Source organism: Phalaenopsis equestris, unplaced genomic scaffold (genome assembly GCF_001263595.1).
Source record: "Phalaenopsis equestris unplaced genomic scaffold, ASM126359v1 Scaffold000237, whole genome shotgun sequence".
NCBI lineage: Eukaryota > Viridiplantae > Streptophyta > Magnoliopsida > Asparagales > Orchidaceae > Phalaenopsis > Phalaenopsis equestris.
Genome location: NW_018164679.1, coordinates 389,286 through 414,387, shown reverse-complemented (window position 1 = coordinate 414,387; position 25,102 = coordinate 389,286). Strand labels below are relative to the sequence as shown.

Sequence of the window (25,102 nt, the reverse complement as noted above, 5' to 3'; positions counted from 1 at the left end):
TATATATATATATTCTAGTGTATGTAGATGATGTGTTGATTAAAAGTAAAACGACCTCACAACACATAAAAGATCTAAAAAAAACTTTCAAAATACTAAGAAAATTCAACATGAGATTAAATCCACTCAAATGCACTTTCAGGGCATCAATAAACAAGTTTCTTGACTATCTATTAACCCCATAAGGAATAAAAGCAAACCCAGCGAAAGTACGGGCATTGCTTGACATGTCATCCCCTCAGAACACTAAAGAAGTGCAGAAGCTAACCGATCAGACCGAAGGGTTGAGTCAATTCATTTCTAATTATGGCGACAAATATGCAGCATTCTTCAAAAATTTAAAGAAAGCAAATAACTTTATCTGATCGAAAGAATGTGAACAAGCATTCAGGAAATTGAATGTCCTTAGAATCGCCACCACTTTTCCAGAGCCCCATATTGAATGGAGAGTTTTCTCTACACTTAGGGATCCGACCTGAAGCCATCAATTCGATTTTAGTTAGAGATGAGCTCGGGAAACAGTTCCTCGTCTACTACGTCAGTAGAGTCATTAGAGGCGCCGAGCTCAAGTAACCCATCATGAAAAAGCTAACTTTTGCTCTTTTCGTTTCTGCTCCAAGACTTCGGTCAGACTTCCAGACACATCCAGTTCGGGTCATCACCTATCACCCACTTAGATCTGTTCATACTCGCCCGGAGAATTCGACTCGGCTCCTTGAGTGGGCAGTGGAGCTTTGCGAATTTTACATCTCTTACATACCTCAGACCGCGATTAAAGCGCAAGCGATAGCTGATTTCCATACATATTTCTCCAAGTTAAGTGAACCGAGCGAAGGAGCACCTACCGAAATCCAAATCTGAACACTGCACAATGACGAAGCTTCGAGCAGGACAGAGACAGGACTCTATCTCACTCTAACCAATCTGTTCGGGGAGCACATCTATCACTCAATTGCAGTTGGGTTTGAAGTCACCAACAATCAGGTCGACTATGAAACTTTAATTGTCGGGGTGCAATTTATCTACAGGATGAGAGACCTGTATCTCCTAACAAAATCAGACACACAGTTGTGGTGAACCAAGTAAACGGAGAATTCAAAGTCAAGAACGAAATGATGGCTAAATACCTGAATAAAGAGAAAATGTGGATCGAGAAATTTGAAGGTTTTAAAAACGAGCATATTGCTTGAGAGGAGAGCCAAGTAGCCAAACTCCTATCCAAGTGCATCCACTTTGGGGAGGGCATTCCCCAAAGGCTAGTTCGGCCAACCATTGAAGAACTTGAGAAGATGAAATTGGAGACAAAATGACTAAAGAGTTGGATTGATTCTTGTATCCAGTACCTCCGAACCAGAATTATATCAGAAGTTGTCGGCCAAAGAGGGTTCAAGATTAAAGTCACACGATACGTCTTGATCGAATGAAAGCTTTGCGGGAGGTCAGTCACGTCATTATACTTAAAATTCATAAAGGAAAATGAGACGGAAGATGTCCTCCGAGAGGTACACTGTGGGGAGTGCGAAAGCCATTCCGGAAGAAAAACCTTGACACACAGAGTACAACGACAAATCTACTTCTAGCCGACGCTTCAAAAAGAAGCTGAAGAATTCTCTAGAAGATGCGAAAAAAGTCACAAAGTATCCACCATTGCAACATCAGTCGGTACACATGCTACAAACAATTACCAGCCCTAGGTCTTTTGTTGTTTGGGGACAAGACATCCTTGGGTCATTCCCACCATCGCGAGGCCAACACAAGTTCCTTATTGTCATCATGTGTAATAACCATTTTTGTAAAATTAAGTAATTTTTTTACGGCTAAAAATGTGTTTCAAATTTTGCATCCTTCAAATTTCAACCAAAGTAATTTTACAAAATTTTACATGTCAAATCGATCAATTTGATGTAAATCAATATATGTAAATTATAAATAGAATGAGAGATAATTTTTTTAAGATATTGGGTTAATTAATTTAATTAAACTTTCATTAAACCTAAATCTCTTTAATCTCGCATATATTGTTCCCACTGACATTACCCACCCAATTTTTAACGCTCTGGATGAGTCGAATTGGAGAAATTCTCTCCAAAGCCTTTGATTCTTCTCCATACACTCGGTTTCATCGCTCGAAGCCCTCTACTAGTTTGTGACCACTCTCGGCAAATGGATCCCGCAGCTCCAACATTCGAGTCCCTAGCACAAGCGTGAACAGTGGATGCAAGAGGCCTGCCGAGTACTGCAGCTAGCAGTTCAGACTTTGGGGTCGAAATTGGTAAATATGAAACCCTCATTCACGTTATTTGAGATATTCAAGACAAATTAGATGAATCTTAAAGTTTGATTTTTATTCTATAGGTTATTAATAATAACATAAAGGTTAACGCAATGTCCAACTAGTTATTGAAGATTAAGAATATAGCGTGACAACTAAAATAAATAATAATATTTCTAAATTTTAGTAATCTCCTTAATAGGGGTGTCAAAAATTAACCTGACACGCCAACATGACTTGAACTCTATTCGAAAAATTCATGTTAAGGTTGACCCAAATATTTTTCGAGTCGGGTTTGGGTCAAAGAATTCAACCTGTTTATTATTTGGTTTGGGTTCGAGTTGAACCCGAAAACCCAACATGAGCCAAATAAGTACAAAAGTTTGGGTCGGGTTCGAGTTAGGGGTCAAGCTTGGGCTTGGTTCTTAGTTTTCAACCCGTTTATTATTCGGGTCAGGTTCAGATTGACCCTATACGGATCGGGTCATTTTCAAGTCAAACCTAAACCCGACGCACTGACCCGAGTTAACACCCCTACTCCTTTATTTCAAAATGTATGTTTGACTCAATGTATGTTCTAGTTTAGTTAGATTTCTCATATTTCTAGATAGAAAAAAATGAATGACAGAAAAGATATACAAGATATACACGATGTGTGATATATATAATAGACATAATATACAATATAATTATGATAGGAAAGACATGCATGATATAAGAGATATGCATGAAATAAGATATACAAATGATATGAAACATATGCATGATATAAGAGATATACACAATATGAGATATATATATATGATTATTGGTTGCACAGCAGAGTAAGTATACATGTTAATAAATAAATGAAGATGTCTCAGAAGAATGAATGTAATGAAGAATGAAATAGTTTATATATGAATGTATGTATACTTGCATGAGCATGTTAAGTGGAGTTCACCCCCTAGTGATACAGGCAGGGACGCCAGTGCACCCGTACGTGTAGTTTTTCTACCACCCCAGATAACTGTGATGTTTAGATCACTAATTATTGTGCCGACAGAAAAATATCAGTCAAGAGCGAGTAGACAGAGCTTACCTCCCTAAATAATTATGATATTTATATCGCTAACCGCTGTGTCGACAGGATAATATCGGTCGAAAGATGGTAAGGGTCTTTCCACTCCAAATAATTGTGATATTTAGATCGCTAACTGATATGTTGACGGGATAATATCAGTTAGGGTTGTGTTCGGTTTTATTAATGATGATTCTCAAAGAGACAGATATGCATGTAAAGAGTATAAAATAACAATAAAGTTAATATAAGTGAATATTAAACATTTGAATATTTTCATATAAAAAATAACATTCATACATGTATTAGTACATCAAAAATTTCTTATAGAGATATGAAAGACTAGCATATTATTTGATTTTTTATAGGGATATGAAAGACCAGTATGCATATAATTTTTTTCTTCTGATTATTGTAGTTTAGAAGTGTTATTACATATAGGTCATGTTTAGATAACTTATTTTATTGTTTTAATATTTTTTTTAGATTTTAAGCTTTTGAACAAGATGAATAGAAGAGCAAATTTGTATAGGAGGTGAGAAAGGCAATCAGAAAGATATGTTTTTCTACTCATTAATTAAATTACTTTCTTTAGTAACTCTTCCATGAATTATTAAATATTAAATTGTTAGTAGTAGAAGTAGAATAGTAGAAAATTATTTTTCACTGTCCGACTGTCAGTTTCCGTCTTAGTTAAATCCAAGCCCCAGCCCGGTCGTGACAAAAATAATGTCAGAACAAGAAGTTTAGATTGAATAACATGAATCTTAATGAAAGAATCAATATGATGATTGGATAAAATTTTAAATAATAGAAATTAAAAAAAATTTGAGTCGAGTCTAAATAAAATGTATTGTTATTATTTCAGAATTATAAATGATCATGTAGTTAGAGAAGATAATGATAAATTTAATATATCCAAAAATGTCACAGTCAGTGTTGGTGTGTTTTTTAATATAATGAATGTTGTAACTCAGTTGATTAAGAGTTTTCAATCTCAAGCTAAAAATACTGGAAGAGCACGAATGGATAAATACTTAAAGCATTCTCATGATATGAGATCACATTTGTTATCTGGAGTTGGAGGGTCAGTGAAAATTAAAAATTGGTTATTGAGAGTGGACAAGATTATATGATAAGATATGTCCACAGGATAAGAGAATTTCCCTTACCACATTTGCTTTTGAGGGGGAAGCTGAAAGATGGTGGCAAGGTCAGATACAAGAGAAGTTTGAAGGTAGAACCAACCACTTGGTGCAGTGGATGAGTTTGTGAGAACCTTCAGAGATTGGTTTGTACCACAGACAGTCAGGAGACAAATGTAAGGTAATTATTAGATTGTTGCAAGGAGATCAATCAATTATGCAATATGAAGCAAAGTTCATTGTGCAATCAAAATATGCACCCCAACTCATTTCAAATGCAGAGCAGAAATGCCACAAATTTATTTATGAATTGAAGGATTCAGTTAAGCAGGCAGTAGTGCCACTTGGGATTGAGTGCTAGTGAAGAGGGCTAGATGAGTGAAAATTAAATTTCAATAGACTCGGAAGCATAGAGATTTGCACAAGAGGAAGAGTTTGGAAGATCTGACACCAATAGTTCATTCAGGAGGAGAGTCTAATGAGAAGAATATAAAGTGTTATACTAGTGGAGTTATTGTAGCCTATACGACCTTGTGTTAAGTGTGAAAAGCAACATCATTTTCAATGCTCATTTGAGTTGAATGTGTGTTACTTGTGCAAACAGCCTAAACATTAGAGGAGAAATTGTCATAATTTTGTTCAGAGATCCACATTAGAAGCAAACCCAGGAAGGGATTCAACTCGGGGGAATTTGCAGGAAGGAACTACTTCTAGAAGTGGTCAGCGGAGAATAACAGAAGTTGATATTGTGGCTCGCAAAGTTTAACCAAGGCAGAACATTCGTCCAAGTGTTTATTACTTAACTCATCAGGAACAGGAAGAACATCCAGTCATTTATACTGATGCTGAATCATAGAGTTGGATATGTTTTAGTTATCATTTGACAAGAAACTGACTTTTGTAATCATTTTATATTCATCTTCATAAAATATATATAATTAGTTGGTGTAAAGTTCATGAATTTTAAGGACAAAATTTTATGAGGGGAGCTTGTAATAACCAGTTTTGTGAAATCAGATAAAACTTTTGCCGCTGAAAATGTATCTCAAATTTTGCATCCCTCAGATTTCTACCAAAGCAACTTTATTAAATTTTAAACATCAAATTGATCAATTTAAATAAAATAATATATATAATTTATAAATAGAATGAGAGATAAAATTTATGAGATATTGAGTTAATTAATTTAATTAAGTTTTAATTAAAACTAAATCTCTCTAATCTTGCATATATTGTTCCTACCAACAGTACCCACCAGATTTTTAACGTTATGGATGCGACAAATGGGGGAAATCCTCTCCAGAGCTTTCAATTCTTCTCCTTACTCTCTATTTCTTCGCTCAAAGCCCTCTCACTGTTTGTGATCACTCTCGACAAACAGATCCCGTAGCTCCAACATTCAGGTCCCTGTAGCATAGGTGCGAGCAATGGATGCAAGCGGCTTGTCGAATACTGCAACTCGTGGTACAGGCTTCGAGGATGAATTTTGTGAGTACGAAACCCTCATTCACACTATTTGAGATTTTAGTTCCTCACACTTCTATTTTGAGATTTGCCACGAATTGTGCATTTTTTTCGTTTCTGGTCGCCATAGTAGAGACTAGATCGTGTCGAAAGCGAAAAGCTGGTTTGTGGGTTTCCGTAAAGGTCAAAATCAGTAAGATAAAGGGAGGAATAAGCCAAGATAAGAAAGAGGGGAAAGAATAAACACTTTTGGAAAATGGTTGGTTGCCGAGAAAGCCCATTTGAGGTATGTTTTGATAAATCAGTTATGTTTTTCGGTTAAGGGCCTGTTTGGTTTCTGTTTGGTTTATTGTAAAAAAAATACAGAGTAAAATAAAATACAGTGTATTATGCCTATAATAAGTTTGGTTATCTTTATAATAAATACAGGAAAATTATTTTTCAGTTTGGTTGTATGCATGTAAAGTAAAATAAAAAATAGTATATTCAAAATATTTAAGCTTGTTTGGTTATTTATAACTTAAATACAGATCAATTATTTTTTATATTTATTTAAAAGTTACGAAGGAAATAGATGTGAAGTATCTCATTAATAAATTACAAAAAGATAAAAAAAAACCACTAACAAGACCGAGAAGGTCAGAATAATCGATTCGGATCTAAAGCCAACAATGAAACACAAGCATACACCATGCGATCCTTCCATTGCCACAGCAAGATCTAGCCATAACAAGCCTTGAAATGAGTGGTAACAAATTGAGTTGAAGATCTAAGGATTTTGAGACTAGGGCTAAGAAACCATCAAAGTACCCTGTGTTCAGACTCCAATGTCGACACCAACGAGGCAGCGAGGATAACGATGGTGATTCTGAAGAATAAAAGGGTTAGAGATCTCGCTGTAACGATCATGGCAACGGTAGATCTACAACGAGAAGCAAGATTTGTTTAAGCAGGGCGGTACAGCAACGGGGAAGAGAGAGAATGGTTGTCCTCTTGTGAACCAATACCTAAGCCCAACGAAGAAGAAGACGCCTGCGAAGGAGAAGACGTTTAATTTGTGTTTTTCGTTCATTTTTTGCCAAAAGAAATTGCGGAAGAAATGAACTAGGAGGGATTCTCCAAATTCGCTAAAACTTTACTCCACTTTTTCTTTTCACTTTAGCAAAACACATAAAAATTAAAATACAGATACTTATATTACTTTACACCATAAATACTTCAAAACAAACAGCCCCAAAATCACTTGATGAGCCAAGATATTATGAAAACCTAAGATATTTATGAATTTCAAGTTGTTTACCCTAGACAACAAGTTCGAAGGAAGTATGTGAAAGCTAGTCGTAGAATGACTCCGTAATTTCAGATAAAGTAAACATATGTTAACTTAAGAAAAATAATTTTATTAATAGAAATTGCTTGAATCTTATAGTTTGATTTTTGTTTTAAAGGTTATCAATATTAATATAAAGGTTATCGCAACATCCAACAAGTTATCGATAGTTAAGAATCTAGCGTGAAAAGTGAGATGTGTAATTATATTTCTAAATTTCAATAAAGTTTTTTATATCAACCACATAAGCATTTATCACAAGTAAAAATATTGCGGTAAAGATAAAAGGCACAAGGCAAAGATAAAAGCTGGTCGAAACCTCTCTTTCATTTCATGAATTAAATGTTAAAAAAAAATTCCTTTTACAAAGTTTTCTATGATTTACAATCAAACAAAAGAAACAAATCTTTTTTCTAAGTACTATAGAGTCGAAGTCGGTTCAAGTGTTAAAAGATCCTCCATCATCTGCCTTGCTCTTGTCTTCCGACTGCTTATCCTCCTCTTCTGTCGTCGAAATAGGGAGGAGCTTGGTGAATTCATCCTAATCAGACCACTTGGGATCGACAATATTCGCTTGAATGAACCAGTCGATCTCCAATTTGGTCCCAAGCATGAGGTACTTAGCTTGGCTAGCAAAAAATTCTTCTTATGTCCTCATCATTTCCATCTTGTGCTTCAAAGTTTTGTTCTCTTCTTGGACAGCAAACAGCAACTCTGACACGTTGCGCAACTCCGCCTCAGCTTCCTCCAGCCCCCTCTATCTCGCCGCCCTTTGCCCGCTTTTTGGGCGCCCTTGCTCGTTCCTCCGCGAGCCTAGCCTTCTTCTCAGCTATATAAGACTTTTTTCTCGGACAATATAAGGAATGTAGATTGGAAGTAAGAAGCCCCAAACATCATCAACTGATACCAGTCGACCGACTGACATAGGCTCAAAAGACTGTGATCACGGAAGTGCATTTCAAAATTGTGGACCAGAGGACGTCCCTGATTGTTGAGGCATAGAGAGCAACGACCGGAGAATCTGAGTACCAGTCCCTCCTCTTGTTGATGAGGGCGAACCGCCCGTCCTTACTTATGTAAACCTTCACCTTCTTCCTCTACAAGAATGACACAAATGAGAAGAACCCTTTTATTTTTCCCTAGGAGGTGGAATTGAGGTACTTAAATCGGTCGTCGGAGTCTTTCCCTTTCTGTGGCGAATTTCATCTTTGGGAGAAGCGGGTTCAGGCTGTAGCTCGGGCTCTGAAGGAGCCACCAAGGAAGGTCAACCAGCTTCCCCTCTTTCTGCTAACGCAATGTTCCTTGTAGTAGCCGGCTGAGGGGTCACTGGCCTTGCAACCAGCCTCTCCTCCGAAAGAACCTCCCCAACATCGTTATCTGCCAAAATGTCCAGGGTATGTTCAGTTTTTCGGCGTTGCACTCCAGAAGGACCTACACCTATTAAAAAACTTAGGTTTTTTTTCTCAATAAGTGTTAGTTCGCTAGTTAACACTCACTGAATCATAATCGTGGACTCAGAAATAGAAAAGATAAAGTTCACACGTTCAGTCCTTTCACCAGCGCAAGCAATCGACACTCCCCCCCTTCGCCGGTGCAACTTCCGGGCGGGCAACCTTCCTAAGTGGTTCCTCTCAGAAGATTCAAGCAGCTTCATAAGCCTCTCATTCGGCTTCTCGGGCATCTTAATTTGCTCACAGCGCTACGGTCATCAAACAAAACTTGTACTGTTGTAGGACCCAATTGATAGCAATCACCTCAATATATTGGTGGACTGATAGTCGCCTCGCTTCAACTTCCTCTGCTTCGTTTTGGATCCAGGGACACTCGACCTTTTTCTTCTTGTACACTCTTCTCGTTAGGACGAGTTTAATTCCTCAACCACTAGAGGAGGACCAAAGAAAGAAGCGCAACTACCACTCCTTGATTTTAGGGTCTGTTTGGGGCAGCTTATTTGGTGCGGTGGCGCTTTGAAAACGCACCTGACTTATTTGGGTAAACTGCGTTTTGACAACTAATGCATTTTCAAAACGCCGAAAACAGCGTTTTCACACCGCACCTATCTAGGTGCGGTGGGAACTTTCTGACAACGATCTGGCTTTTTCAAAAAAATAAAAAATTTGTAATAGTCATCACACTTAGCTTATCAGCAGATTATTCAATAAGCTGCAGCTGTCCCAAACAAACCCTTAATCTCCAAACCGAGTAGTTGGAACTTACCGACCAAACTAAATTGAGCATAGTCATCCGGGTGATCCCTGAATGAAAACATATAAGGAAAGAACTCCAGTAACCATGGATCCCTACTCGATAGCAGTAAATTATGTATGTCATTATAGCGGATATTGAGTTAGGTTTAATCTGGGCAGGAATCACCCTGTAATGATTGAAAATTGACCACAGTTCATGGTAAAACGACGGCAAACCCTATCTGAACTGTTCTCTGTAGAAGACGAGATCCCTTTCAAACAGGTTGGTCTCCAGATCATATCCTCCAACGGCTCGGAGCTGAATCTCAATTTCAAAGATAGGTATCTTACAGCTGACCTATCAATTGTTGGAACTGGGATCGCCACGAAGAGCCGAGGTGTGTACTTGGGAGCCATCCAAATAAAGGAAGGGAGGGCAGAAAACAAAGAGAAAGAAAACCCAAAGAAAATCAAAGAGTGCAGCGCAAAATTCAACCCTCGGCCCTTACATATAGGACAACAGGGGAGCGGAACAGTTGTAAAATCGTACCACTATTTCGAGAAAAATTATTAGGCGTGGAATCCGCACAGATGAATTTTGTTGTATTTTGGTTATATTGGTTATATCAATACAACCAAAATATAAAAAAATATGTATGTACGTGCTCTGCATCTAATAATTGCTCATATTAAGAAAAAGCGCATCATATCAATACAGATTTTAAAGAGAAAATGATAATAGAAACAAAATTTTATTTTCAAAATATTAAAGTCGAATTTATTCAATAAGAAAATATTTTACAAGCGGTTCATCTATCGCTTCGACCGAGACACGTCCTCACGGAAACCTCTTATACAACAGTTATCCCCCAAACTTAAACATATATACGCAGTCAACCTCGACCTAAATCCAGAGCATCGAACAAGTCTCCCAAACGTCCAATTCCGACTGAAGGGCCTCCAACTCCTACCACAGCTCTCTTATCTCCTCCTCTCGCCGCATCCCAGCACCTCTCGCCACATCCCAACCATCCAAGCGTATGAGTCATCCATCTAGTCCAAGTGGCGGGCCAGCGACCCAGAAGACATCCGAAGTTAGTCGCTCGCCTCCTTGTGGACCTTAGAAAAGTTGACTAGAGGCGGTCAACCACATTCTCCTCACTCTTAGCCAGCGCCAGGGCTGCCTCAACGGGTCTCGAGGTGGAACCCTGCCAACCGTCCCTCAAAGGCGAGTCAATGATCTATATCACCTCATCTGTAAACAGTATAAGTAAAAGTAAAGAAAATTGTGTTAACCAAGAAATATTGAGTCTCCTCATACCAAAGAGTCGATCCATATCAATTGACCGAAATGACAAACAACTCTCACTAGATGGCAGTGGGGCTCGTAGTCTTCCGCCCCCTGACCAGCGACAGAGTACCAACAACTTCTTGTATCTCTGGCAAACTAGTGGCTCCCTGTGCTAGTGGTTCGGTCGATTAGTCACGGGCCGCGATAGAAGACTAAATAGATGGGCTTGCAATCGGACCGCCCCTGATCCACTTCCTTCTTTTGCCCCCTTCCCCTGTCGAGGACCTTGAAGCGAGTCAGATAACCTCTCTCCATTTATTGGCTCAATCGCCTTCTATTACTCGGAGCCAAGTTTATTTTTCTGCTTTTCACTGTCTGGCAGTCTGCTCTCGCCATTCGGCCAGCTTCCTGCCCTTGGCCTCTTCTTTCCCTCAAGTCTCTTCTCTCCCTTTGGTTTATCTTTGGCCTCAGAATGAGAACGCAACACAAACAGTCCAAAAGCGACACTTATCATTTTAGTGTTATGGACTTCTCCCAAAGGTTTTGGAGTTTTCGCCATGAAGATGTTTGCAGGCCGGTTGACTCAGACAAAGACACAGAAATGTGGAATAATAAAGTAGCCAATCTCGCCTTATTTATAAGAATCATGGGCACAAAAATTCAAAAAGTTCAAATATTAAAATTCTGATTACGTAATAAATGATATATATTTTTGCATTTAATTTTCTTATTTTTATCGTAATTATTGTTTTAAAGAAGTAAGAGAACCGGAGAACTAAAAAATATATATTAGGAATGCATTAGCACGAATCTCAAGAAGATCCAACAGACTAAGAGACATAAAAGTATAGCTAAAGAGAGCCCACTGGGGGAAGACCAAATGACCCACTTAACCAGATACAACCCTCTGAACTAAGGCTGGAGATGACCGAAAGTAAACCAACCGAACAAAGGACTAGAGCCAGTCAAGCTGAGCAAAGACATCAAGCTGCCTCTCGCCACAACCCGACTCAAGGGAAGAGTTCAGTAGAACGAGTCATCTCACGGACGCTCCTAAGATTCTTCATTAGAGATCAGGAACCTACAATAACATGATTCACAAACCATCCCAACGAACCTCTCGTCAATGAATGAGCTACCTATCGGATTATAGTGATTCACCCTCTGCTCAATAATCTAGTCTTACTATACCAACATGAGCTTCTCATCTAAGAATCAATAGTGGACAACCTGACTAGAATAACCAAACAAAAAAATTAAGTCAATCGAGTCAAGTCTTGCCGACCCAAACACTATCAAAGACCAACTGACAACCCCGATTCAACACAGTCAAACAAACGGGTCTTGTTGAAGCAAAACCCACTGATTTCAGCCGAACGAGGTAGAAGGGTAGTCAAGCCGTAGGCCCATATATGTAAACTGCCTAAAATATCCCGTAACACCCTCATTAAAGCAAGGGCAACATGTAATTTCACATATTGTACCTCCTTTTCTATAGATAGGAGAATTAGTTTATGAGAAAATGTTAATCAACAAATCAGATTGTTGTTCATTATTGTGTATTTCCCTCTCTCTCTCCCTCCCTCTTATCTCAAACTCTATTCTTTGGATGTGATTCACGGACAAATCCAGATTCAACAATAGTATTTCATAGAAGTACTATATTAGTAATGAAAATCAGTGATAAACAATCTAATCTACATTTCCGTAAAGTATGAAATAATTTTAAACCGGTACTTCTCAGAGCTTCATTTTTCAAACAGTCATCAGATTGGCTGCAACTTCTTTTCACTTCTTATAAATTTCAGTGATAGGAAGCTATTTCTACTAAACTGTGATAACTGTAAAATAATACTATCCAATTGTAAGAAGAAGAAAAAATCTAAGATACAACCAATAACTTTCAGCCTGCTAAACGAACTCATAGTGGATCTTGATTAAGAAAAAAAAAATGTAACTTAGAAAGTTTGAAAATGTACAGTAGAACGGGCCGGTAACTTGGCAGATAAACAAGAAAAAAAATTAGGTCAGAATTTTTTTAACAAAATTTATCATTTACTATTTCATTTGTGCGAGATAAAACCTGAAAAGAAGGCAGTGACGCCGCCTCTCACCTGAAATCCTCTCCTCAACCTCCCGCGGCCCGACATGGGTCCCTTTTCCTCTTCTCATTCGCCAGAATCCGGCATTTCGCAGTTGATTCTCTTCTTTTCCCATGCTTATACGCGGCCGCGGCAACGGAAAATATTTGCCTACACGTACGTTAGGAGATATTCTAAGGGTACAGGTTGTTATATTCGCGTTATATCTGTAATTTCCTTGTAACCTCCGTGTAATTGATTTGTACTCATAAAATTATAAAAGCGCGAAACTCATTTGTAGATTACAGGTAGTTTATAAATAAATTACAGGGGGTTACAGAGGCCTCCTTACCCCCTGAATAACCCCTGGATATACGCAGCTCTGCGTACGTCTTATGTATGCAAATATTTTCCCACGGCAACACCCCGACTATTTGTTCCGCCGTTGCGTTTTTATTCTTTTCATACATATTATTCAATTTTTATGTATTTACAAATTCAAATTTTAATTTCTTATGTTTACATTTATCTCAATTTGATGCCACATCTAAGCATGAAAGTACTTGTTTGTTTTTAAAAAAGAAATAAGTGATATTTTTTAAACCAGATCAAAAAAATTTTAATTGTCTGAAGAAATCCAATGACATGATAGCTCTGATTCAACATTTCACACATCTCATTAATCCTCCTCTTAAAGAAAAATTATTCCGTGCAGACACCACATATAGAGATGCATGCGGATTCCGATCTTCACCATCCATCACGGCTTCGGTGGGATTTTTTTTGTTTAAAAAAAAAATTAAAAGTGGGTCCCACCAAAATTGTGATAGACGGTGAAAATCTGACACCGCATGCTTCTCTGCATGCAGTGTCCGCACAGAATAATTTTTCCCTCTTAAATATCATCCTCTATAATTAGATTGTTAGCTCTTTCCCCTACTTTAATTCTACGTGTCAATGACATATTTGAATTAGCCTTTTAAATCAAACAAACAACCAATAATTAGTGAATATTTCACTCACTTGATCGTGAGTCTCCTTATCTCTTTGCTTTCCTTTTGATTATCAAGCACTCGCCCATAGACCGACTAATCATCATCTCAAACTCTGCGATATTTTAGGAGATGAGATAGAATTCTTTCCTATAAATCTAAAAATAATGTAAATCTACTTTCTAAATAGTCACCGGACAAGTCAACTTAAAACCATTTACTTTGCCTATATATTTTTAGTTCAATTATTTTTTTAGATATATTTAAATTTTATCATAAGCTATTAAAGTGTTTTGTAAGAAGTTATAAGAATAATTTTTATAATTATATGTGAACATTAAAATTTTATGAAAGAATGCAACTAATTAACAAACATTTCTTGGTGAACAAATTTGAAGTTCGATAAATTTTGGGACATTTATAACTCAAAAAATATTTTAATGGGGGTTTTACGGGGGATTATTTATGGCAAACTTTTTTTTTATTATCAATGATTTTTCAATTTTAAAAAATACTTGTTATTTTCTTGTGGTATAAAATATATATTGATATGTAAAGTATGCATGATCAACAAACTTTAATATAAGTAACGTTCGAGTTGAAAACTTTCAAAATCATATTAAGAATCATATAAACTTATGTTTCAACAAATTTACGATAATGGTTTGATGAGACAAACTCATCAACATCAAAAGTAACTTGATCTAACTTAAGACATGCACTTGAAGTATAATTAAAAATTTTGTGGTATTAATTGAGCGAATAAATAACCTTTAAAGTGTACATGCTTTTAATCAATTGAGGGTCTAGATGAGCCACATCCAGAGAGCCCAAATCACTTAATTTTTAAATCAATAAATTACTTGCAAATTAAGAAAAAATCTTATGATATATTAAGGGGATGGAGTGTTTTGATTTTGGCAGTGACGTTTATAAAGAATGCCAGTAATAATATCATAAATAAACTACCACTCTTAAAATGAAGGTGACAAAGATTGGAGATCAAAAACAATGCAGAGGTATGAAGAGTCCTAGAGATTTGCTTAAAAAACACTTCAAGATCATCCCTTAGCCATTAATTAACATCAAACCATCATCACCACCCAATTGTTGCTATTGAACCAGAACCTCTGTCGAATCCCCACCACATGTGCACCATCATCAAACTGCCTTTACCAAACCATCACCACTAATCGCCACTGCCACTAAGCCATCACATTTGGACTACAATAGCCCACGATCACCATTAAATCATTATCACCAAATCATTTTCATTTGTTTGTTGTCCAACTATTCTCATCAAACCATCACCAATAAACTACAAATCACTTCCTTATCATCATCATCAGATTGTTGTTGTCGCCCAAGTACTATAAAAGATTCACAACTGCTTGACTATCTGCTGAACACCACAGTTGAATCATTGTTGACTTGCCACCAGTGTCATGTCACGACAACCCAATCGCCATAGTTGAGCTATTTCCACTCAACCATCTGATCACCATTGTTGGATTGCATTGAATCATGATTAAATCACCATTATTTGACCAGCGTGCTCAATTGCTCCTAATTCCTTATCACCTAACCCACATTTTTACTATTCTCATATAATACTAAACTAACAGTGCGCATATTTAAATATGTCTTTTTGTATTTATTAGACAGGGAAAATTTTGTATGTATATTTTCTTATTAGAATCATTTTAATAAGGCTAGGCTCTATAGCTTTTCTCTCTTGAGATCTCTATTTGAAAAAGCTTAGTATACATTCAACTCTCTCTTTATTCATTTGTTTGAGCATAAAACTTTCATGCAAAACTAAAGCACAAATTTCTATTATATAAGAAGAGACTATTATAGTCCAATCCAACATAAGAAAAGATAAAAAGGGCTTTGCCAAAACATAGTTATATATTTTGATACATCGTCTAACATGTGGGTTACGTATGAAGCTTTAGTAGAATAAAAACGCTTTACATGAACTTTTTTTTTTTTTGCCCTCTCCATAATATTTGTTTGTATGTTTTACATATAGAGGTTAAGAGTTTCTCATATAGTGTAATCATAAGCTCCAATAAATGAAGTTAATTGTAAGATCAAATTGGTCGTGATCATTTAGAAAAAAATATATATGTTGGGATCAACATAACGACATAAAAAAGCTAAGGCAAGAATAAATTATATATATATATATATATATATATATATATTGTGTGGGATACCGCCCTAAATGGAAATAGTAACAAAAATTCCTCAAATTAATTAAAGAAGTGTGCTAGGTGAAAAAAACAACTTTTCAGAGTGATGTTATCAATAAATAAGAGATCAAAAGTAATAAATTTGAGCAACACAAACAAAAAGTAATGTTTGTATTCTTATGATGAAAATGTTGGGGGTTTAGAAAAAAGAATTTAGATTATTTTGGGTATTATACCGTTCATCTTCTTGACTAGTAAATGAATCAGAAATCAATGAAGGAATGATAAATGAGCGTTAGCATTGAAGTGAACTTAGGGAATTTCATAATTATAATGAGGAATAATTTTCAAGAATAATGTTTTTTGGTTGTTGAAGGTGGGTGCTTTCTATGGCATATATTCGACGAGCTTACATCACATGCAAAGCAAGAGATAGTGAGTGTTAAAGATTGACCTCTTCTAAGAAATTAAATTTTGCTAAAAGCCATTCTATTAATAGTTAGTCCAAGTGACATCCAATAAGTTATAAATAATATCAAATTTCACAAGGACTCCAACAATCTAAAATTTAAAGATGGAAGTAGTCGGTGAATCCATGCATGAAGGGTTGCGCGCCAAGCTAAAATCTCAAAAAATATAAAGTGATTTCTCAGATATGATGAACTATTAAACATGGGAATTTAATTTGTACAATAATAACAAAGTGAGAAAATCTAAAGCCAAATGAACATTTTGATAAACTCATCAAAGCAACTTGAGCCGAAACAAAGTCTTTTGGAAGATATCATCACTCTAAAAGAATTCGATGAGCACATGTTTTGGGTTGAATTAATTATGAAATTGACACAAAAAAAAACTCTCCATAAACTATTTAGCTTTGGGAAGAAAATCAAACAAATAGAAGAGTGGGATAAAGATCCATAAACTTACTTTTTAAAGCTAATTTCAACAAATCTAACAACCTCAAAATTAAGAAGAATATTGGGGATTGAATGAGTGAGGTCATCTTGCCATAACAATAAAAGCTATTGATTGGGGGAGAAAGAAGTTGTAAGTACATCATGCCGAACCACAAATCCAATATATGCATGTGGAAGGGTGGCCATGGAGGACAACAACAAAGATGCCACAAAGATGGTCGTTCGGAAGCTAACGATGACTCTATCAGATAGAATAATTGTAAGCGACAGTGTGCACTATTTACAGTGATTTCTTTCGTAGGGTGAGGATCAAACCCAACACTTTGGGATTCTTCATATTATTTCCAACTAATGTGCTACGCGTTCGAGCACTAATCCTAGCGAATTAGGATACAAATGTGCAGCCCAAAACCCAACCATTGTTGCTCCTCTAACAACTAGATCTTAACTTCTAAATTCTAGATAACATTGAATGTATATATCATGACAATGATTGTAAATTCCGCAATCATACATAACATCAAGTATGAATACATGTGATCGATGATATAAACAATGAGATTACAAACCTGTGCTTCAAGATCAGCTGGATCCATTGCTTGAGGCGAAAAATTGCACCGTAGATATCGTCCGATTGTCGTTTTTATGCTGCTACAAGCGATGCAATCAACATTAATTAGTATTTTTCCGAACTTACAAAATTATATTCAGAAATTATCACTACATTTTTGAAGGCATCAATAAAGTATTAAATCCTAAAAATATAAAATTTATGAGCAAATATGCAGATTAGAACTATTCATCAAGATTGACATGAGAAACAACTATAATACATCAATAGGGAGTAATAATTACCCTGACTGCTTAATAAATAGACTTCAAATTTGATAATTTATATTTAATTTATTTTAATTCTGAACCTTAAATATTAAAAAAAAAGGTGGCAAAATAATATAAAATCAGTGAACAAACATCAAAGATATTTACACAAATACATATCTTCATGAAGATTATATATTACATGAAAATCTTATTTTCTTAAACTCTTATGCCCTCTTGAATCAATGACTTATTAAGCTAAATTTTAGGTGAATGGTTAGTGCATAAACTATATGTACTCAAATATTGTTAAACACTAAGTGTTAGATTTAAGACTTTATTTGATTTGAATTAGTGGATGGTCTGTAGAATTCCCTACCAAAAAAATCTTATAAAAAGATAGCATTTATCTTTGTAATTTGTTTTAAATATTTATAAAATCGGTTTGTTTAGTATTCAGTTTTTTTTTAGTTAAAAGAGATTCTTTTTTTGTTTAAATTTCAAAATTATCTACAAGATATATATATATATAAGAATGGTAGGGAGCCATGATACGAGCCTCCAGCCACCCTCATTTGCCTAACCACTCGTTCCCACGCTGCAAGGCAGATGCACTTAGGCGGGCTCGAACCCATGACCCTAAGGGACTTAGAACTGAATTCACAGATGCCAACCAAAAAGTCACAACGAGCGGGTTTGTATGTATGTATGTATGTATAATGACCCTAAGGGACTTAGAACTGAATTCACAGATGTCAACCAAAAAGTCACGACGAGCGGGTTTGTATGTATGTATGTATGTATATATATAAGTTCAGCTCATCCACTTAGAAATATTAAAAAGGGGGATTTACTTACATACCAGGCAATTCAAATATATTTATATATCTAACGCCTATACTTCATATTTAGATACAAAACTGTGCATCAAAATGTGTAAGTGGTGATCTTAAAGAGAATTAATGGTCCAGAGAAAATAATACGACAAAGGAGAATTTATCAAAAAATGATTATGAGGCCCACTTTTTCGACTGGTGAAGCTGTCTGAGCTAAAGTCAGTAAGGCCAAAATCGACCCAACCACAGGACAGACCAAAAAATGACCAAATGATATAAGAATGAGTCGATGAAAAAAAATCTTGTTCCTTATCATCTCTAACCACATAAAAAATATCTAGAGGCCCCTTATCGGGGTTTAAGGCCATCGATAGTCGGACCGTATCAATCAGCAGACTCATACCGATAAAACTCAACCTACCGAGTTGATCTCATCCAGCTGAGCAGATCTCAGCCTATAGAAAGAGATCAAATTGAGCTTAGCTAGTCGACCCAGAGAGTAATCGAACAATAAGTTCTTAAAAGTAAAATGCCAAGAATATCATCGATAGCCCCTTTTGAAACTATGGGAAAAATGTAACACTATCACATTGCACCATCTCGCCTATAAATAGTGAGATTATTTTAAGAATAAGACATTATCAAGCTATTTACTCATCTCTCTATTACTTATGTTCTATTCCTTGGGTGTGATTCACAAAAAAATTAAATTCAACATCCTAAAAGGTATGGTGAGCATAGATCATGCCATAAAACAAGAAAAGGAGCAATTCACATCGAAGAAACTCCCAACAGAGACACTGGCAACATGGAGTGCATTAGAGAGTGTGTGAACCAATATATCCAAAAATTGAAGAATTAAATGATGGATGTCACTCGAGATGCGTTAGCTCGGGGAAGAGAGATGCACTCACGAGAGGAAGGGCCGACGCTCAACGACCAAAGAGTTCCCGTAGCCCTAGAAAGAGAAGAAAACTCCTAGTAGTTGGATGGTTTTGGATGGACACCGATCAAACTCCATTAGTTTGGGCATAATGAAGTGCTTTAACAGTGTGAGAATACATTCTCTCAACAAATCTCTGAGATCAAGCCCCTAGAGACGTTCAAAATCCCTACACTGGAGTCCTACAAGAGGACTAGTTCAATAGACCATATAACCTCAAATAAGTTAAATCGTTGTTTATTAAGAATCACCAACGCATTGAACTACCACATTCTTTACCATGCTAAGGAAGTCATCCCTTAGGTGGTTCAATGCATTACCATCGAGATTAATTTCATCATTCATTAATTTTAATGCTTGTTTATGGCATAATTTGCTAGCTCCCAATAGCCTCAAAAAAACTTGCTGACTCTCCTATAGATCTGATAAGGATGGATCAAAAATACTTTCTTGTTCATTACATGCTTCTAGAAAGAGATGTTGGAAGTGTGAGACCTAGAACCATATTAACTCATGCCACCCTAGCTCAAGGGCTGAAGAAATTATTCTTCTGGTACACATTAGGTTTGGAGCAACCAAAGATGGCCAACTAACACATATCAGTCAAGGAGTATAACTTCAATCTCATTTCATCGAGAGTACTGACAAAAGAGGGCCGCAAAGGTGAAGGGTGGAGATTGAGGAATGATTCACTTCATTCTGCCTGCCTTTACAATGTAGATATTTGCCCTCCCCGAAACCATGGAATAACCGACATAACATATGACTGAGGGAGTCAGAATCGGTATTATGATCAAAGACCGTCTCGATATAATGAGCCTCCATTGCCGAATCATGAAGTACCCAAGATAATTTCATTGAGAGTTTTGATGGTAGAGATAGTGGAGGCCATTCACTATAAAGAGTATTTCAAGAGAGCACCCATTGAGGGAGTCAGATCTAGTATCCTTACTAATGGTTAGCTCGGTACATTGAGTGTTCGCTGCCTAACCATGAAGTTCCTAAGACAGCTTCTCATGCGTGGCTCGATATTCTTCTTGTGTGACCAAGAGCAATTCTGATTGCCTTAGTGCCTCAGCTTCAACTACAGTCATCTGTTCTTTCACTACCTTTACCCTCTCCTTAGTGGTTGCTAGTTATTCCTCAACCTTCAGTCTTTCTTCATGTTCCTAAAAAGAACCGTCAACTAGAAATGAGAAGCCTCTCAAGCTATCAATTGATACTTATTGGATGCCTGACACAAGTCCAAGAGCCTTTGTTCCATAAGGACCTCTTTGTAGGCGCGAGACCAGATGACATCAATTAGTGTTCAAGGGTAAAAATTCTCAACTAGGGAGTCATAATACCTATCTTTCCAAATATTGATTCGAGAAAATTGATTGTCTAAGCTGGTGCTCACCTTTTAGCCTCTCATCTTATAGTGGAACCCATCTAAGCACAAATCCCTTATGATTCTTCCAAAATGGGGGAGGAGGCAAGTCACTCAAAGTGCCTTCCCCTTATGACGCATCTTCTCTTGGCTGAGTTGCTCAAACTTGGAGTTGGGTCCACTCAAGCTGGCTGGAGAAGGACAACTCACTTTGTCAATGGTAGGAAGATTGATGAAGAAGGAGCTATCAACTAAGGGGTGGTGGCCATTGTAATTTCTTGTTGCTTCAATGATGCCTCCCCTTCACACCAGTTCAACTTTATCAGGTTCACCATCCTTTTATCCTCTTGATGTTGCATGTTCGAGGGACTTGCAAACAATAAATAACACTTACAGTGTGCTATAACAATTTTTCTCTAGATTTCATTAGCTCTCAAGTAGCAATCCTTTGAAAAATAATAGAAGAATCAGATTTAGAGTAAACCCTTTCCACACCTTCCAAATCCTCCATAACATGGACCACCAGGGGTTTCTATCGGCCTGCCACTTTAATAGTCTCAGGGATGGGAAATTTTAGCATGAACAGTTGCAATGGTCTTCTTCTTGGCCACTTACGCGGCAGCTGCTGCCTCCCTGTTGGCTTACCAAGCATCATAGGTTTTCTAATCCTCCTTGATCATTCGATAAAAAAATATCTGGTTGTAAAACCTGGTCAAATGTTTCCGAGTCGAGATACTGATGGACTTAAAGTTGATGCACTTTGATGCCCCTAACCTCCACCAGCACTTGATTTGCTACTTTATTCTTTGATTTCACTGGAGCACCTCCAGAAGAGATAATCTGAATATAACACCCTATGGAAGAGGAACCCAGGAAGAATTAAACTTCTAATTCATCACATTATTTTTTAGCCCAAATAGCCATAATCTACCCACCAAGATAAACTAAATGATGCCACTCAGACCAAATTGGAATGAAAATAGATAATTGTAAAGCTCTATCAACCATGAGATCCCTGACCGACATAAGAACATGATGAGTCAAAATGGTCGTTATAGAGCTGGATAGTATCTTGGTAGCAATGACTCCATAATGATTGCAGATGGTCCACAACTCCCTATAGAAAGGCTACTGGAGATCAAAACAGAACTAAAACTTATACAAAATAAGGTCGGTACCAAACAGAATAGTTGATCCGTCATTCTCACCAAAATTTCAAAGCTTAATGTTGTAATAAAAGACACAAGTCTCCTCCAATTGATCCACTTCTCCTTGAGTCATTGACAATTAGTTACTTGACGCGACTGACCTCAAGGCCTTTGGAGAATGCTTTGGACCTATCAAGTACATCGTAAACAAATAGCTTGAGGGAATGAAGCAAAATGAGGAAAAATAGAGAGCACAAGTGTAGAGTCATAAAATCCCTCACCCTTATATAAAGGAAAATAAAAGAAGTGAAACTATCACACATAAGTAAACATGAAACTATAAGGATCACATCAACGCATGAATCAAGATAAAATAAAAAAAAATTATTCTAAAAATAAACATTACATATTATAATAAATTCTTGGAAACTAACATGAGAGGAAATATTTAACAAGATGGTCGGTTACTGCTTCAACTAAGACATACCCCTACCAAAGTATCATTTTATATAAAACTTCTCCCACAAACTTAAATTGGTTCATCTGATTCATATCGTCTTGAGCCTGGAGTATGAGGGATCTCTCTTAGACATCTAACAATTCCTTGTAAAAAGTGATCATCCTCTCCCACTTCCTCTCCATTTTCTCCATAAGAGTAATAAGCTCACGTATCTCCTTGCCTCAATAAATTATGGCCAACCGAGTGAAGGAGGTTTTGATCCCATCCAGGCCACGAGATAACAACCTAGGAGATATCCAAAATTTATTAGTTACTTTCTTACAGGTCTCGAGATGATTGCATGGGCAGTCAATCCCACAATCCTTACTTGAGAGTCAACTACCCTCGACTTGCACCTAGGAAGCCACCATTGTCACTGTTGTCGGGGTCTCACCAATTTTTTCTGTAGGTGATTTGTCACCAAAGACTATCATAACCCAGTCAACTACATCAAGAGACAACATGAAGAAGATGGGCTCTAAAAAAATCAAAATTTAACAAGTAAGGTAGAGGCTCCTCATAAGAAGAAGTCGATCCAACTCAGAAGATGTAAGTGACATTACGCTCTCACCGGGTGGCAAAAGAGCGCCAATAGATTCTTGCATATCGGATGACAGTAGAGCACTAGAAGCTTCTTGTATAGCGAGCGACGACAAAGCATTGTCAATTTCTTATGTTCCGGGCAGCGATAGAGCACTAGTAGCTTTTTACGTGGCCCTTTCAGTCGATAGGTCTTGCGTCATAATAGAAGGTTGAGCCTACAGATCGATAGTTAGGTTGGTTGTCTGAGCGTTCTTTTTATAAGTGTCGATGAACAAATCAGACAACCTCACTAAATTTGTCAGCAAGGCCGCTTTTTCTCTTCTTAACTATGACTTCCTTCTTCCTTTCACCCTTTAGGTAGTATCGTCATTGGGTCTCCTGAAGGCAACACGAAGTAGATCTTCATTGGGGATATCCCCTTTGGGGATTCGACTCATTCTCCATTACAACGTTTGAAAGCAAACCAATTCAAAAGTGAAGGGTTGCAAAATAAAGTTTGAACGTGAAAATTTCCCATCACGCCTTATTTATAAGGATCAAAGGCTTGTAAATCAAAAGAGTTTACTTATTGAATCATTGATTAATAATAAATGCTATATACTTTTTGGATTAAATTCTCTTATTATTATCGCAGTGTCTCTTCCTAGAAGTAAGAGAATCAAAGAACTAAATTATGTACATAAAAAAGTATTAGGACTGATCTTGAGAAGATCTAAATTTGCAAAAGAAAAGGGTATGACGAAGAATGGCCCGCCAACAAAACATTATGAGGCACACTTTTCCAAACGAGTGAAATTGTCCGAGCCAAAGCCAATAAGACTAAAGCTTGTTAGACAAACCAAAGATGACCAAAGGATATAAGAATGAGTTAATCTAAGAAAAATCTAGTTTCTTAGAATCTCCAACTCCAAAGACATCCAGAGACCCCTAATCTGTGATCAAGGATTGGTAGTTCACTAATATTGATCGAACTCAGCCGAACAAACTAATTCCATCAAGCTGAATAAATCTTAGCCAATCGCGACAGATCAATTGAGCATAGTCAGCCGACCCAGAGAGCAATTAACCTATAAGTTTATACATGTAAAATATTAAGAATACGCTGTACAATCCCTTTTAAAATAAAACAAAAATATAACATCATCACATTATACCCTTTCTCTTATAAACAGGAACATCATGTTATGATAAAATAAGATTGATACAATATTTTGCTATTCACTCTTCTCTATCTCTATCTCCTTACTCACACTCTATTCCTTAGATGAGATTCACATACAAATCAATATTAAAAAAAAAATTAATCTAATATTTAATATCACATGAAAAATATCACATAAAAAGAAAGTAAAATATACAATATTTTCATGATACTAGAGTGTAACAAATGTAAATATCAAACGTTAGGTGTTAGACACCTAACTACAAAAGAATTGGCGGTAGGTATGCAAATCCAAAAACTCCTATAGTCTGCCTACGTAAAAGTTTTGACAGCCTAACAAACTCGATCGCAATTCCTGGTTCGACATATCCCAACATACAAGTACAATTTCTCCAGGAAAGCTGGTGAAAAGAATAGAAAAGACGTAACAAAGACCCATCAAATTACACCTTTTAACTTTCATAATTGTCATGCTCTCAAATCATAAAAAAGAAACATGCTGATATTAAAAGAGATTGAAGGTGAAGAAGATCAGTGAGTGTGTGTGTCACAGCCAGTAAACCTTAATTGCTTCTGCATGCAAACTGAGCCATCAAATCTATCAAATTTGCATGAATTGAAAGTTTAGATTCAGATACAGCTAGGCATCTATCTGAAATGCATGGCTCAACTCAAAAGCCGGGAGAAAAGCACAGAAGCCTACACGTAGTGTTGTTGTAGATGCAGAAGGAGAGAAAGACAACACAAAGAAGTGTTGTTCGTACCCATTTTACCAGGAAAAAAGCCGCTTTTCGTTATTTACTTAACTCACGGCTACACTGCCTTGCAATTATTATGCTTATTC

General features: G+C 36.6%; 1 protein-coding gene across 1 annotated transcript in view; it reads right to left on the bottom strand.

Annotated features, from left to right (window-relative positions):
• LOC110023965 (MADS-box transcription factor 6-like) overlaps nucleotides 1–25,102 on the bottom strand; it is a gene marked incomplete in the record, with an annotated part of 54,412 nt that overhangs the window by 13,645 nt on the left and 15,665 nt on the right. The window contains 1 exon segment of the mRNA XM_020723641.1: nucleotides 17,509–17,587. Coding sequence (XP_020579300.1) covers nucleotides 17,509–17,587 — 79 coding nt within the window.